Genomic DNA, 15,462 nt, shown 5'->3' with positions numbered 1-15,462 from the left:
GGGAAGGATCGAAAGAACACAATCTTCTCTACCGGCCCCAGTGACACCACGGGTTTCAGTTGTTTGTACAAGGGCACTTGATATTGATTGCTGTTCAAAATTGTCCTTTGTGGTTTCTTCTCTGGAGTCTTTATGACCAATGTGTAATAATGTGGGATGCTGTCTAGAGCATTCTTGACATTGAAGTTTTTGTTTGCAACTACTACTCATATGTCCATGCTTTAAACATGCAAAACATACACCTTTGCTTCTCAAGAAGTCAATCTTGTCTTTGTGTAGCTTGCTCTTGAATTCCTTGCTAACTGTAAGGCTGTGTTGCTCTCCGTTACAATAAACACAAGGTTTTCCAATAAAGTCCACCGAAACTGTGCGTGTTTTTGTTATGATGTGGTTATTATTTTCTGTCTTGGGGGGCACAACGACTGTTGTAAACACCTTTTTTGGTTTGAGGGTTTCTAAATATTGTGGTTTTATTTTCTGTCTCACAGAATCTTTCGTGTTCATGGTGGTTTCTTTTATGTTCCCATAAAGCGGATTCAAAAGATACTTGACTTGCCGGTTCACAAAGTCCACAAAATCCTTAAACTTAGCTCTTGTCTTTGTTCTTTCTTGCAAGTCGCATGCAAACTTCCTCCAAGGTTCCCCGAGTTTATATGGAAGTTTGTTTGTCAGTGCCTTTATATTAGCTGTGTTGTCCAAGTCCTCCATATAGTTAATGTCTGTCATTGTGTTAGAGCAGCCTGTGAGGAATAATGCGAAGGACTGAAGGGCAACACCGTCTTCTGGCTTGATTGTTGGCCACTCCATGGCTTCTGTTATGTAGGCTTCGGCTATCTTAAAGTCATCACCAAAAAACTCCTTTAACATTTGTTTTGCTTTAGTGTAGCCTGTTGATGATTCCATATGGATGCAACTCTTAACCAACTCATGTGGTTGTCCACTTGTATACTGTAGCAAAAATTGAAGACGATCCCGATTGTCACTAGTGCGGCTTTCAATTCCATGTTCTATGGCCCCAATAAAGGATTTGTATTCCAGGGGGTCACCCTTGAATGTTGGAATGGAAAGATCTGGAAGTAGAGATGCCTTGTGACTCTTCACGAGATACTCTGTGACGTTGGCTTGCTGAGAAATTGCTTGGCAAAGCCCATCAAGTGTTAGTGCCTGTTGTTCTTTAATTTCAGTCTTTGGTGCAAATGTAGTCATTTGAATAGCTGTGGGGGGAGCACTATGTTTAATGCTATGTGTTGGTAAGGTGGGTGGTGGTACTTGTGTGTTATGACTAGTAAGTCTTCTACCATCCTTCTCATCAGCTGTAACCGTCTTCTTCTTGTGTGTTTTCGTAGTTTTGTAAAACCTCCATTTTAGCGTCACATTCAGCAAGTGCAGTTTGCATTGCATGCATTTCCTTTCGAGCTTTTATTGCAGCTTCTTCCTGTTCTATGGCCAGCTTTTCTTGTAAAGCTGCCGCCTTTGCTTTCAATGATGCACGCTCCATTTCCGCCTTTAATCTGACAGAAGAATATGAAGAACGTGAACTTCCGCTTCGTGATTCAGTTTTACTTTGACTTCTAGCGGTCCGCTTTGTTGATGTAGAGCGATTATCTGCAGATGACACTTGTCTATTGCATTCTTCCGCTTGCTCAACACGCTTTAAAACATCTTTCATCCACTCCTCACATTTCCAGAAAAAGTCCTCCATCATTTTATTTTTTGGATTAAACCAGTTGTTTTGATCTTCCACAAACTCCTCCTCAGACATGCATTTCTGAACATCAGAATTAAGACCCAAAAATTCTTGCTGCAATCCACTAAAGTCCACACGAAGCTGATTTTTTACAGCGTCCACATTAGCATCCTCCTCCATTAAGTGCTCAATCTGCGTCATCAAACAAGTCAATTGAGCCAGTGCGCTCCTGCGTGCCTGCATCTTTCTCGCCTTGTGCTCTTCTACAGCCTTCTCGGTCAATTTTACTGTCCTTTTTCCACTGTCTTGTGCATCCATAACAAGCCAATATTTCCACAACGAGTCAATAAAAATGCCGATGTGCAGCAGCGTCGCACCGGGACAAGCTTCTCTCTCTCTTTCAAGCAGCGTGCACTCACGTACCTGCTCGCGTCCTCTTGCAGGCTTGTTCCTCTGTTCTTTTCCAGTCAGGTGGTTCCACATTCCTCTTAATCCACAAAGAGCAAGTTTTTTGACTAAAATGTAGATTCCTAATTAAGCCTTTAGCTTGACGCTCCTCTACTTTCTCCTGCTCCGCTTGCTGCGGCGACAATAAACCAAACTCCAGACGCTCCTCTTCGTTTTGTATCGTTTACTTAATAATTCAAAAACGTAAAACAATAACGATGTGGGAACAAATGAATGGCAAAATAAAGAAGAGTTTGTTACAGTAGGTGTTAGAAAAAGCAAGACTAAGAAAAAGTAAGAGTGAGGTCAAAAAACTGTGTGGCTCAATTCCCCCGCACCTGACTGCCATTACCCACAATGCACTGTGTCCAAAAACCAACCTACCACACAGATCCTTCCGCCATATATGCAATTTACACAGTTACGTCATCAAACTGTTTAGACAAATGTAATAATTATTCTAAGCATGCAAATATATACATTTTCGTATTATGCAAATAAATAGTCCCATTTTGGCTGAATAAACATAAAGCACCTTCCATAAAAATGTAAATTAATTTAAACAGCATTTAGGCTCCTACACTGACATTCTCATATGGGCCTGACATACTTGTATGGGCCTGACATTCTCATATGGGCCTGACATACTTGTATGGGCCTGACATTCTCATATGGGCCTGACATACTTGTATGGGCCTGACATTCTTATATGGGCCTGACATTCTCATATGGGCCTGACATTCTCATGTGGGCCTGACATACTTGTATGGGCCTGACATTCTCATATGGGCCTGACATACTTGTATGGGCCTGACATACTTGTATGGGCCTGACATTCTCATATGGGCCTGACATTCTTATATGGGCCTGACATTCTTGTATGGGCCTGACATTCTTATATGGGCCTGACATTTTCATATGGGCCTGACATTCTTATATGGGCCTAACATTCTTGTATGGGCCTGACATTCTCATATGGGTCTGACATTCTTATACAGGCCTGACATTCTTATATGGGCCTGATATTCTCATCTGGGCCTGACATGCTTGTATGTGCATGACATTCTTATATGGGCCTGACATTCTTGTATAGGCCTGACATTCTCGTATGGGCCTGACATTCTCATATGGGCCTGACATTCTCATATGGGCCTGACATTCTCATATGGGTCTGACATTCTCATATGGGCCCGACATTCTCATATGGGCCTGACATTCTTATACAGGCCTGACATTCTTGTATGGGCCTGAACACCCTTGTATGGGCCTGAACACTCTTGTATGGGCCTGACATACTTATATGGGCCTGACATTCTTATATGGGCCTGACATTCTTATATCGGCCTGACATTCTCGTATGGGCCTGACATACTTGTATGGGCCTGACATACTTGTATGGGCCTGACATACATATATGGGCCTGACATACTTAGATGGGCCTGACATTCTTATATGGGCCCGACATAAATGTTCCTACACTTTGAAACCTGCATCTTATAAAACGGTGCAGTTAATTTAAGGATTTGTTTTCCATTGACATACTTATAATGCAAATAGCTTTAAAAACAAACAAGCAGGACACTGAAAATGTGTATTATTGCTTGTGCTACGGCGCCATCTTTAGGATGTGTTCGCTCACTGCAGGTACTGCTGTGTCCTTCCATTTAGTGCTTTCAACTGGAAGCACAAGTGCCGTTCCGTCTTTTAGCCGTCCATAGCGTTTCTACTTGTATGGATTATTTGTTGATCTCGCCAAGCAGCGTTTGTAAGTTTTACAATATAACTAAAACAATTCTTAATTACTAAACCGTCCCATGTTTGATGTCTGTAGGAGTGTTTTCGTATGTGCCATTGTGATGTAATGAAGCCAGCGTTATTAGCATGAACTAATATGTAGTTGTTATTACTATTAACTTACAATGGCATTCTTTTTGTATTTCACTTTCACAAATTCCTCAGTATATTCACCAAAACATCACCGTTTAGCCGATTGGAGAGCTAGCTTGCGCATGACCATGACTTCTGTTTTGTTTGATCAGCCGTTTTACTGCCGTTTGGAAACAATTAAGGTAAATATTTCTGTGTAAATAACTCATTTCACAACATATATGTATGCGTCATAGTCTGGTGCAGCTAATATGTAGAAAAATATTTTTTGGCATACAATTTAGTGGGTGTGGCTTATATACGGGAAACTAGGGTAAAAGTACACCCAAACATATCAAATAATCTGGACCACAAGAAAGCGTGTTAAGATTAGAAGCGTCAAAGGATAAATAAAATGAATTCTTCTGGACATACCGGCAGTGGTTTGGCAACACCGATGTGCACGGGGCCGTAGCCCGTGGACTTCAGCACGTGCACGGCGTAATCCAGACTGGAGCCTTCCAGGTCGCACTCGTTGACAAACATGAGTCTATCCCCGGGGAGCAGGCGGCCATCTCGGTCAGCCACACCACCCGGGACCAAGGAGCGGATCACCAGAACTGTTTTGGTGGCGTCCTCCGGATCCTGGAAGACGGAGGAATGACACATTTTTTGAGGAAGATGAAAGGTTTCCTCTCCAAACAAATAATGCATAATAAAAGCTCTGGCTTCATTTCCAAGCGGCGATGTCCCCATTTATATTTATTTTTAATTGTGTTATCAGCCAGAGCGATCCTGGGAATAAGGCTTGTTTTGATCATGATATTTTTACAATCTCTGCAACATTTTCCTCCTACAGTGCAACTGTGGTTTCATCTTTTTCAAGAAAAGTTTTTAGCCGAGTTTTGCAGATGAACTCTCCTTTGGACTTCCACAAAGGAACCATTGCTTTCTCTTATTTCCTGCACTCTGATGTTCTAAGACCGCAGCTTATTCCTGTCTGGTCTATTTTTAGAGAGGCTCAGGGGCACGTCTGTTACCTGGTAGTCCAGGATACTGAAGCCCAATCCCGACTCGCCTTTCTCCAGCTCTACCACCTGCGCCTCCCTCTCCCACATGGCCAAAGGAGGCGACATGGGGGGCACGCCCCGCTTGGTGATGTCCTCAGCTGTCGGGCAGGGGATGACGCAGCCCTGGTCCAGCTGTGACAGCACAAGGAGAGCTGGCGCTAGAGAAGCCATTGTCATGGTCACATCTGCATATTCCCACACTTCACCTTGTCATTGAACTCAGCCAACAGCTCCTTCAGGGTGAGCTGAGCGTCCTCCTCCTCGTCCTCCTCGCTGTCGGGGATGGCGGGGGGTACGACGCGAGAGCACACCAGGTACACAAAGAGAGGCAGCTCCTTCAGGATGTTGATCACCTCCTTGTGTGTCTCTCCTATGAGTGGGATCCCGTTCACCTGGAAACAAGATGCACTCAGTGGGCAATTGAACATGCAAACATTAGCAAAGAAAAGCAGCATTTAAAGATGTTTTAGTTGACATAAATACATAACCCATTCATCCAAATGAATCACTATGTCTGTTTCAGTCACTATGTTATTTAGTCACTACAGTAATGTGTTCACATCCACAGGAACCACATGGGATAGTCTACTCTATACAGTATTTACAACCTTACTAGTGTTCACTTCACATCCACAGATGGTTCATATAGTTATTGACATTATTTACACATTACTTTGTCTGTTTCAGCCACTATGTTATTTAGTCACTACAGTAATTGTGTTCACATCCACAGGAACCACATGGGTTAGTCTACTCTATACAGCATTTACAACCTTACTAGTGTTCACTTCACAGCCACAGATGGTTCATCTAGTTATTGACATTATTTACACATTACTATGTCTGTTTCAGTCACTATGTTATTTAGTCACTACAGTAATTGTGTTCACATCCACAGGAACCACATTGGTTAGCCTACTCTATACAGTATTTACAACCTTACTAGTGATAACGTCACACCCACAGATGGTTCATCTAGTTGTTTACATTATTTTCACATTACTTTGGCATTTTTGCTTTGATGGCTCTGACATGCGTCTTCCTGGCACATTTATGAGCAGCTTTCATTTTCCTTTTAGTTTCTGCTTTAGTGGATTCTGCCTTGGATTTTTAGAGCCAATTTCTGTGCCCTCTCCACTTCTAACTGCTCCAAATACAAAAATCATAAAGAGTACAAACAATTTTTATTCTATAGCCATTTGTGATTATAGCATGAAATAACAAATATCATGTTGTTTATGTTTCAAAATGATTCAACTATTCAATGTCAAAATATAAAGAGTAGAAAAAATGAACAAAATGTCAGCTACTGTCTTGTTGTAAAACACCGACTTTTAAGTTGATCATTTTTAATGTAAAACCGTAGTTTTTACCACTGAATTATCAAAAATCATACTCATTACGGGAAAACTGTAGTTGTTGGCAGGTATGGCAAAGAGATGGATCAAGGTTTTAACACACATTGTAGGTCGTAAAAAATTAAGAAAAACGGAAAATATGTTTTTATATTTTTACAGATAAAAAGATGTATTTTCAACTATAGACGGAAAAATCACATGCCTGATTAAAGACGTACTTTTATAAACTCATGTTTTGTTTGGCCCTTAGTCTACACCCATGCAAACTTCAAGAAGAACCAACTAGTCAGGGTGAGGCAGTCTAATGCCAAGTGCCACCATCATAAAACCAGATTTAGTTTGCATACAATAATTCTACGTGCAAGCCTAAGCCACACTTATAACTCCTTTTTCCTTGACCCCCATTGACGCTGCTGTGCCTTTTGCGGGCAATGGCTACCTTCTTCAGTCCATTGTTCATTTGTTTCTGCCATAAAACACTGCATAAATACAACTCATTAAAGCCGTGATAATAACAATCACAACAACACCGACAATAATAACAATAATTAAGTGCTACGAGCATCGTTAAGAGGGCCCTCGCACCTTCACATGAGTCGGCGGGCCAGCACTTCCTTCCCATGTGGGGGAGTCAGAGCGTGTGGAAGAAAATGAAGGCTGTTATCATTTTCCACCACAAGGGGGCGTCTAATCATGATCAGACCCCGACCTAAAAGCCTCATGTCAGCTTAGAAGGTGAGCTGATCGTCTAAAGTGCTGTCATGACAGTTTGATGGTTGATGGCGAGGAGCAGTTTTCGCCGCCAGACTCCGCCCACCAATAGGTACTGACCCATTCGGCACTTCAAGGTGTCATTATCACATTTTCTACCAATTCTGATCAATGTCTGAGTTTGTGGATATATATATATATATATATATATATATATATAAAGTATATATATATAGATACATACATACTTTTTGAATCGATTAAGAATTATTGCAAATACAAAATGTCATTTATTTGAAAATGGATCTTTTGACACCCCTGCTAAATATCAGTACCACAATGTGTTGTAATGTATTTGCTATTTCTACAAGTACATCTCCGTGTACAATATCCATACACAATGCTCCTGTATTGAATTTCACTCCTAAAGTGGACACAGGGTAAACCGTGGTCTCTGAGGTGGGCGTGCAGGTTCTCCATGAACAAGAAGGTACATGCAGACATCGCTGGCCTGCTTTACAAATGGAGCGGAACATCAGCGCTGTGAGCTGCAGATCAAAGTGGAGAGTTCTGCACTTCTTATAGACGCAGAATTGTTGTTGTTTGGAGCGAGGGCGATGCGTGGGTTTGGGAACTTGCACAGTGCAAAGTCTTTGCCCTCCAGTGCAGAAGAGAGCATCCTCACACCAACTCCTCATTACAAGTGGCCTGCCTTCAGGGGAACTTCTTCAACTAAAGTTGCCACTACTGATGATACAAAAGTGTGTGCTATGATGATGTCATCAACTCTACAAGACACATCACACTTTCACCAGCCTAGACCGTGTCTGTCCTGTAATCTCTTTGCACGCTGCCTGCAAACACCAAGGCATTTGACTTATTCTACTTCCTGTCCAGGGTCACAGCAGGGGGCGCAGCACATCCCCGCTGACTTTGTGAACATGAAAAAACATCAACCCATATGCGAGTGTCAGGAACACATGTCCACACCAACACTTTGTACTTTTCTAAAGGTGTTTGCATAACAATATACAAACTACACAAGCAGTGAAGTTGTCACCTTGTGTAAATGGTCAATAAAAAGAGAATACAACAAATCCTTTTCAACTTATATTCAATTGAATAGACTGCAAAGACAAGATATTTCATGTTCACACTGACAAACTTTGTTGTTTTTGGCAAATAATCATGAAGTTAGAATTTAATGGCAGCAACACATGTCAAAAAAGGCATTTTACCAGTGTGTTACATGGCCTTTCCTTTTAACAACACTCAGTAAAGGTTTGGGAACTGAGGAGACACATTTTTGAAGTGGAATTATTCCCCATTCTTGCTTGATGTACAGCTTAAGTTGTTCAACAGTCTCCCTTCTCATATTTTAGCCTTCACACATTTTCAATGTCTGGACTACAGGCAGGCCAGTCTAGTACCCACACTCTTTTACTATGAAGCCACGCTGTTGTAACACGTGGCTTGGCATTATCTTGCTGAAATAAGCAGGGGCGTCCATGGTAACATTGCTTGGATGGCAACATATGTTGCTCCAAAACCTGTATGTACCTTTCAGCATTAATGGCGCCTTCACAGATGTGTAAGTTACCCATGTCTTGGCCACTAATACACCCCCATACCATCACACATGCTGCCTTTTACACTTTCACCCTAGAACAGTCCCGATGGTTCTTTTCCTCTTTGTTCCACAGTTTCCAAAAACAATTTGAAATGTGGACTCGTCAGACCACAGAACACTTTTCCACTTTGCATCAGTCCATCTTAGATGAGCTCAGGCTCAGCGAAGTGTTTCTGGGTGTTGTTGATAAATGGCTTTGGCTTTGCATAGTAGAGTTTTAACTTGCACTTACAGATGTAGTGACCAACTGTAGTTACTGACAGTGGGTTTCTGAAGTGTTCCTGAGCCCATGTGGTGATATCCTTTACACACTGATGTGGCTTTTTGATGCAGTACCGCCTGAGGGATCCAAGGTGTGTAATATCATGGCTTACATGCAGTGATTTCTCCAGATTCTCTGAACATTTTGATGATATTACGGAGCGTAGATGGTGAAATCCCTAAATTCCTTGCAATAGCTGATTGAGAAATGTTGTTCTTAAACAATTTGCTCAGGCATTTGTTGACAAAGTGGTGACTCTCGCCCCGTCCTTGTTTGTGAATGAGTGAACATTTCATGGAAGCTGCTTTTATACCCAATCATGGCACCTACCTGTTCCCAATTAGCCTGTTCACCTGTGGGATGTTCCAAATAAGTCTTTGATGAGCATTCCTCAACTTTCTCACTCTTTTTTGCCACTTGTGCCAGCTTTTTTTGAAACATGTTGCAGGCATCAAATTCCAAATGAGCTAATATTTGCAAAAAATAACAAAGTTTCTCAGTGTGAACATGAAATATCTTGTCTTTGCAGTCTATTCAATTGAATATAAGTTGAAAAGGATTTGCACCAACCCTCTTTGGAATTTTCTTCTCCCTCGTTCTGTCTACTGCTTTCGGCACATGTTCTGAAGGTGTCTCCCTACACACGAGAGCTGATGGGAAACTTTTCAACCTTGCCCGTTTGCGCTCCAAGACCAAGGTGACCAGTGTCCTCCTGAGGGAAATGCTTTTTGCTGATGATGCAGCTCTAGCATCCCACACCGAGTCTGGGCTCCAGAGGCTGATGGACAGGCTTTCATCTGCCTGTAAAGAGTTTGGTCTCACCATCAGCCTAAAGAAGACCAATGTCATGGGCCAAGATGCTGAAACTCCACTCTCCATCTCCGTCGACAATCAGACTCTGGAATGTGTCAACACCTTTACATACCTTGGATCCGCAATCTCCAGTGACTTGTCACTCGACACAGAACGTGCCACCCGTCTTGCGAGAGCCGCCACAGTGATGGCCAGGCTGTCCAAAAGAGTATGGTCGAACAACCAGCTATCCACACGCACTAAACTCCAGGTCTATCAAGCCTGCGTCATTAGCACACTGATGTATGGCAGCGAGGCCTGGACCACCTACACCAGACATGAGAAACAGCTAAACAGCTTCCACCTGCGATGTCTTCGCCGCATCCTGGGAATCTCATGGCAGGACAAAGTTCCCAACATGGAAGTCCTAGATCGTGCTCACTCCACCAGCCTGTTCACCATGCTCAGCCAACGCCGCCTCAGATGGCTTGGCCATGTCCACAGGATGGACCCCAGCCGGCTCCCCAGAGCTGTCCTGTACGGCGAATTGTCAACAGGCTACAGACCCCTTGGTCGCCCCCGACTGCGTTTCAAGGACGTGTGCAAACGTGACATGAAACAGGCAGGCATCGACCACAACAACTGGGAGGAAGCTGCAAAAGACCGCGACGTTTGGAGGCACACTGTTGCTACAGGAACCCGCCGTGCCGAGGAGAAACACATCTCCTTGTTGCAGGCGAGGAGACAAAAGCGGAAACTCCGTGACGCGGGACCTGCTCCTGTGTCAGAACCCTCCACATACGTCTGCGCCAACTGCACCAGAGACTGTCACTCCAGAGTGGGGCTGTACAGCCACAGCCGCCGCTGCAAGAAAGAATGAACTCCCCCAGGCACAACCCATCGTCACTACTGACGAACGGATGCCTATGACTCAGTCTATTCAATTGAATATAAGTTGAAAAGGATTTGTTGTATTCTCTTTGTATTTACCATTTACACAACGTGAAGAGTTTGGTCGGGTAAAAGTGATGTTTTTGGTTTGTACCATGAGAAATGTGTCACCTTGTGTTCTTAGAAGGTACTGCCTTGTTTTGTGTATTTGAGATCCCCCAAATGTGAAATGAAAGCATGGAGGCATGGCAGAGATGTTAATAAAACAATCTTGCCCTCTTTCATACTTTCTCTAAACAATCTTACTTTTAGCATGAATAATTATATGTTGACTATAGTACAGGACTATGTCTCCCAGGATCAGGGGTGGAGCAGGACCAAGTAGCCAGAGAGAGGGAAGTCTTGGATTCTCTGCTTAGGCTGCTGCCCCCGCGACCCAACCTCAGATAACCGGAAGAAGATGGATGGATTCAAGTTTAAAAATGTTAAAAACGAGAAAAAAATATTCAAATGAGATATTTTGGTTTCCCCCACATAGAATCTTGTGTAAAGATTCTCCAAAGTCCTGGAGATGCTTCATTTAAGAATTGCAAGTTGAATAATGCTTGATTTCAGAATAAAATATTTATTTCTACCTTAAAAGTCCTGCTAATTTCTAGATTTACAAATCTTAATTTAGGATGTTTTATCAAGTAAAATTAATAGCTGCGTAGAGATTTTATTTCACTTGTTTTTAATATTTATTTTCCTCAGATCTGGACTTTATTGCAGTGTGGACACAGTCTAAGACCAGAGAGTCAGCTATGTGAACCACTACATCACTTTGGTCAAAGGTCAACCAATACTTGCATGAATGTTTTCTTACCTCCAGGATCTGGTCTCCAGTGAAGATCTTAGTACTCTGGCCAACAGGACCCTCAGGTAAAACTGAGCACAGGTAATGATGTCCTGCCCGAGCCTCCAGACTGATGCCCAGACCACTAGTCTCACTGAAGCGCTCCAGCTGGCACACCTGAAAGATGGAAACATGATTGTGTCCCACTTTTTAACTGTTGATGTTTGTAACAGCACTGTAAGTAGTACTTAGTACCCTTACTCATAGACCTGGACTGATCAGATCTAGTCTTAGATTGATCACATCTAGTCTTACGCTAACACTGATCAGATATAGTCTTAGACTGATCACATTTAGTCATAGACTGATCAAATCTAGTTTTAGATTGATCAGATCTAGTCTTAGACTTAGACTGATCAGATATAGTCTTAGACTGATCACATTTAGTCATAGACTGATCAAATCTAGTTTTAGATTGGTCACATCTAGTCTTAGACTTAGATTGGTCTGATCTAGTCTTAGACTTAGATTGGTCTGATCTAGTCTTAGACTTAGATTGGTCACATCTAATCTTATATTTAAATTAATCAGATCTAGTCTTGGACTTAGATTGCTCACATCTAGTCTTAGACTTAGATTGGTCACATCTAATCTTATATTTAAATTAATCAGATCTAGTCTTAGACTTAGATTGGTCACATCTAGTCTTAGACTTCGATTGGTCACATCTAATCTTATATTTAAATTAATCAGATCTAGTCTTAGACTTAGATTGGTCACATTTAGTCTTAGACTTAGATTGGTCACATCTAGTCTTAGACTTAAGATTGGTCTGATCTAGTCTTAGACTTAGATTGTTACATCTAGTCTCAGACTTAGATTGGTCTGATCTAGTCTTAGACTTAGATTGGTCACATCTAATCTTAGACTTAGATTGTTACATCTAGTCTTAGACTTAAGATTGGTCTGATCTAGTCTTAGACTTAGATTGTTACATCTAGTCTTAGACTTAGATTGGTCACATCTAGTCTTAGACTTAGATTGGGCACATCTAGTCTTAGATTGGTCACATCTAGTCTTAGACTTACAATGGTCACATCTAGTCTTAGACTTAGATTGGTCAAATCTAGTTTTAGACTTAGATTGTTACATCTAGTCCTAGACTTAGATTGGTCACATCTAATCTTATATTTAAATTAATCATATCTAGTCTTAGACTTACATTGGTCACATTTAGTCCTAGACTTAGATTGGGCACATCTAGTCTTAGATTGGTCACATCTAGCCTTGGACTTAGATTGGTCACATCTAGTCTTAGACTTATATTGGTCACACCTAGTCTTAGATTGGTCACATCTAGTCTTGGACTTAGATTGGTCACATCTAGTTGTAGTCTTAGATTGGTCACATCTAGTCTTGGACTTAGATTGGTCACATCTAGTTGTAGTCTTAGATTGGTCACATCTAGTCTTGGACTTAGATTGGTCACATCTAGTTGTAGTCTTTGATTGGTCACACCTAGTCTTAGATTGGTCACATCTAGTCTTGGACTTAGATTGGTCACATCTAGTTGTAGTCTTAGATTGGTCACATCTAGTCCTACACTTAGAGCGGTTTAAGATTATAGCAGTTGAGCGCGAGTGCAAACACAAAAATAGGTGACATGATAAAATATGAATTAGTGCGGCCTTAAGTAGGTCAAAAAAACAGCTGATATTTTCAGTCTGGAGTCATTGGATGAAAGAGTGGCATGTGCCATCCTAGGACAAACATCTAGATGAAGAGACGTACTAGAACTTCATATCTCGGTCCAAGTGCATGTTGCCACCTCATCCTCAGGTCTTCTTCTTCTGCTGCCGTCAGCTTCACGCCTGTGATCACATGACATGTTGGATTCCAGTCTTAAGTCTTGAGTCCAGACTGTGGACACACACTTTATCACAGCCACTTCCTGGCAAGCAAATATTTGATGGCTGGCAGCAATCAGTGCTTATTCAACACAATCAAGCCCAAACATCAGCGCCTGGTGCAGGCTGAGAGGCAGAAGGATCTGGAAGGAGCTGAATGAGTTGGATAAACACATGATTGCGCAACACTATAAATAGACGCTGATCAAAGAGCACGCTTTTCCGCCGCGTCGCTCCGCCCTGAACCTACTTAAGAGTATCAGAGCGAGGCTCATCATCCACTCCTAGACTGCAAAAAGACTTTACCATTTCTGGAATCATGTCGGGGTCTTCTGTTGGCGTATGCTGCGCGGCGGGAGATCTCACGCAGAGAACATATTCCTGGGAGGAGAGGATTCAAACGTAAACACAGTCCGTACACAAGCGTACACCCACACTAGATCATGGGATTAGTCATGTGCCATACCACTGACAGCCAGTCACACCCAGGCTCATGCTTGGTGCAGGTATGCCTCATGGGGGGTTTAAATTACATTAAAACATTAGGAAAAGTGTAAGAAAAAACAGCTAAAAATGGGAATGTGATGAGAAAAAGCTGAACAAATAATAACTGACAATAAATAACAATAATATACTTAGTCACCTGGAACATGTTTTGTCTGTTTTTAGCATGTTTGAAATAATAAAAAAGTTTGGACACCCGTGACCTAAAATATTAGAAGCTATCAAAATAAAAACTCTTTTTTTTTTTATAATAAAATACTATCAGACATGCGATTTAAACTTAATGAAAAGGACTGAAAATAAGCCGGTGGTCTGGGGGCCACATGTCCCCTGCCAGGTCCAGGGAAGCTCCCGGTTTTTCAGCAATCGAACATGCAAAAATTAGCAAAGAAAAGCAGCATTTAAAGATGTTTTAGTGTTTAAACAATTGAAAAATGATCAACAGAGTTGACATAAATACATTCATCCAAATGAATCACTATGTCTGTTTCAGTCACTATGTTATTTAGTCACTACAGTAATGTGTTCACATCCACAGGAACCACATGGGTTAGCCTACTCTATACAGTATTTACAACCTTACTAGTGTTCACTTCACAGCCACAGATGGTTCATCTAGTTATTGACATTATTTACACATTACTATGTCTGTTTCAGTCACTATGTTATTGAGTCACTACAGTAATTGTGTTCACATCCACAGGAACCACATGGGTTAGTCGACTCTATACAGTATTTACAACCTTACTAGTGTTCACTTAACAGCTGGTTCATCTAGTTATTGACATTATTTACACATTACTTTGCTTCATTCACACATTACTTTGGCATTTTTTTATTTGATGGCTCTGACAAATCACATGATTAAATAACTCCTCATTGGTGTTTGCATATTGTGGACTACATGTACCAAGTTATATGGCAATCTGAATTTTTTTAACGGTAGCCTATAGGCATACCTTGGTAAAATGTCTCCTCTTTAGTTTTGGGCGTACATTAGTCTGCTAAGCTTATTTTCACCAGTATAACCATTGCTAGCGTTGGTTGTAGTTGGTTTTAGTCTTTGTTTCCTGATAGTACTGACAATAACCATATGATTGTTGTCATATTCTCCGCAGGAATGACGTACTTCTTCCTAAATATAGACTCATTTCTGTTACTGATTTGTTATTGACAAAACGCTTGTCTATTCAGCTATTATGGTCCCAGACCTCAACCTCCAGTAAGAGACAGTCGAAGTTTGAAGTTCCTTGGAGTAGTCCAGTCCATCCAGCTGCGTATCTGGCAACCTCAGCCAGGGAGAGTACTACATTATTTTGACCGTGATTGCAGTACCATTTCTGGCCACATTATTACATATGGATCCTTTAACTGATTACTACCTAAAATAACACTAACTTATGAAGTCATCAATTTCTTACATGGGGAAAGCAAAAAGTACAAACAAATCGACCCCGAAAGGGACAAGCAGTAGAAAATGGATGGATGGATACTCAGTCACC

The 15,462-nt window shown here is 41.6% G+C and overlaps 1 protein-coding gene across 1 annotated transcript in view; it reads right to left on the bottom strand.

Moving 5' to 3' along the window:
- The window catches only part of LOC133617136 (multiple PDZ domain protein), a 154,325-nt gene that overhangs the window by 103,194 nt on the left and 35,669 nt on the right, over positions 1-15,462 (bottom strand). Inside the window, exons 12-17 of the mRNA XM_072914912.1 lie at positions 13,763-13,837; positions 13,341-13,420; positions 11,580-11,726; positions 5,277-5,462; positions 5,041-5,202; positions 4,436-4,645 (exon numbers count right to left, since the gene is read on the bottom strand). Coding sequence (XP_072771013.1) covers positions 4,436-4,645; positions 5,041-5,202; positions 5,277-5,462; positions 11,580-11,726; positions 13,341-13,420; positions 13,763-13,837 — 860 coding nt within the window. The remainder of the gene's footprint in view (positions 1-4,435; positions 4,646-5,040; positions 5,203-5,276; positions 5,463-11,579; positions 11,727-13,340; positions 13,421-13,762; positions 13,838-15,462) is intronic.

This window comes from Nerophis lumbriciformis, linkage group LG16 (assembly GCF_033978685.3).
Source record: "Nerophis lumbriciformis linkage group LG16, RoL_Nlum_v2.1, whole genome shotgun sequence".
In the NCBI taxonomy this organism is placed as follows: Eukaryota; Metazoa; Chordata; class Actinopteri; order Syngnathiformes; family Syngnathidae; genus Nerophis; species Nerophis lumbriciformis.
The sequence above is the reverse complement of the archived record's forward strand: the minus strand, read 5'-3'. Positions and strand labels throughout refer to the sequence as shown.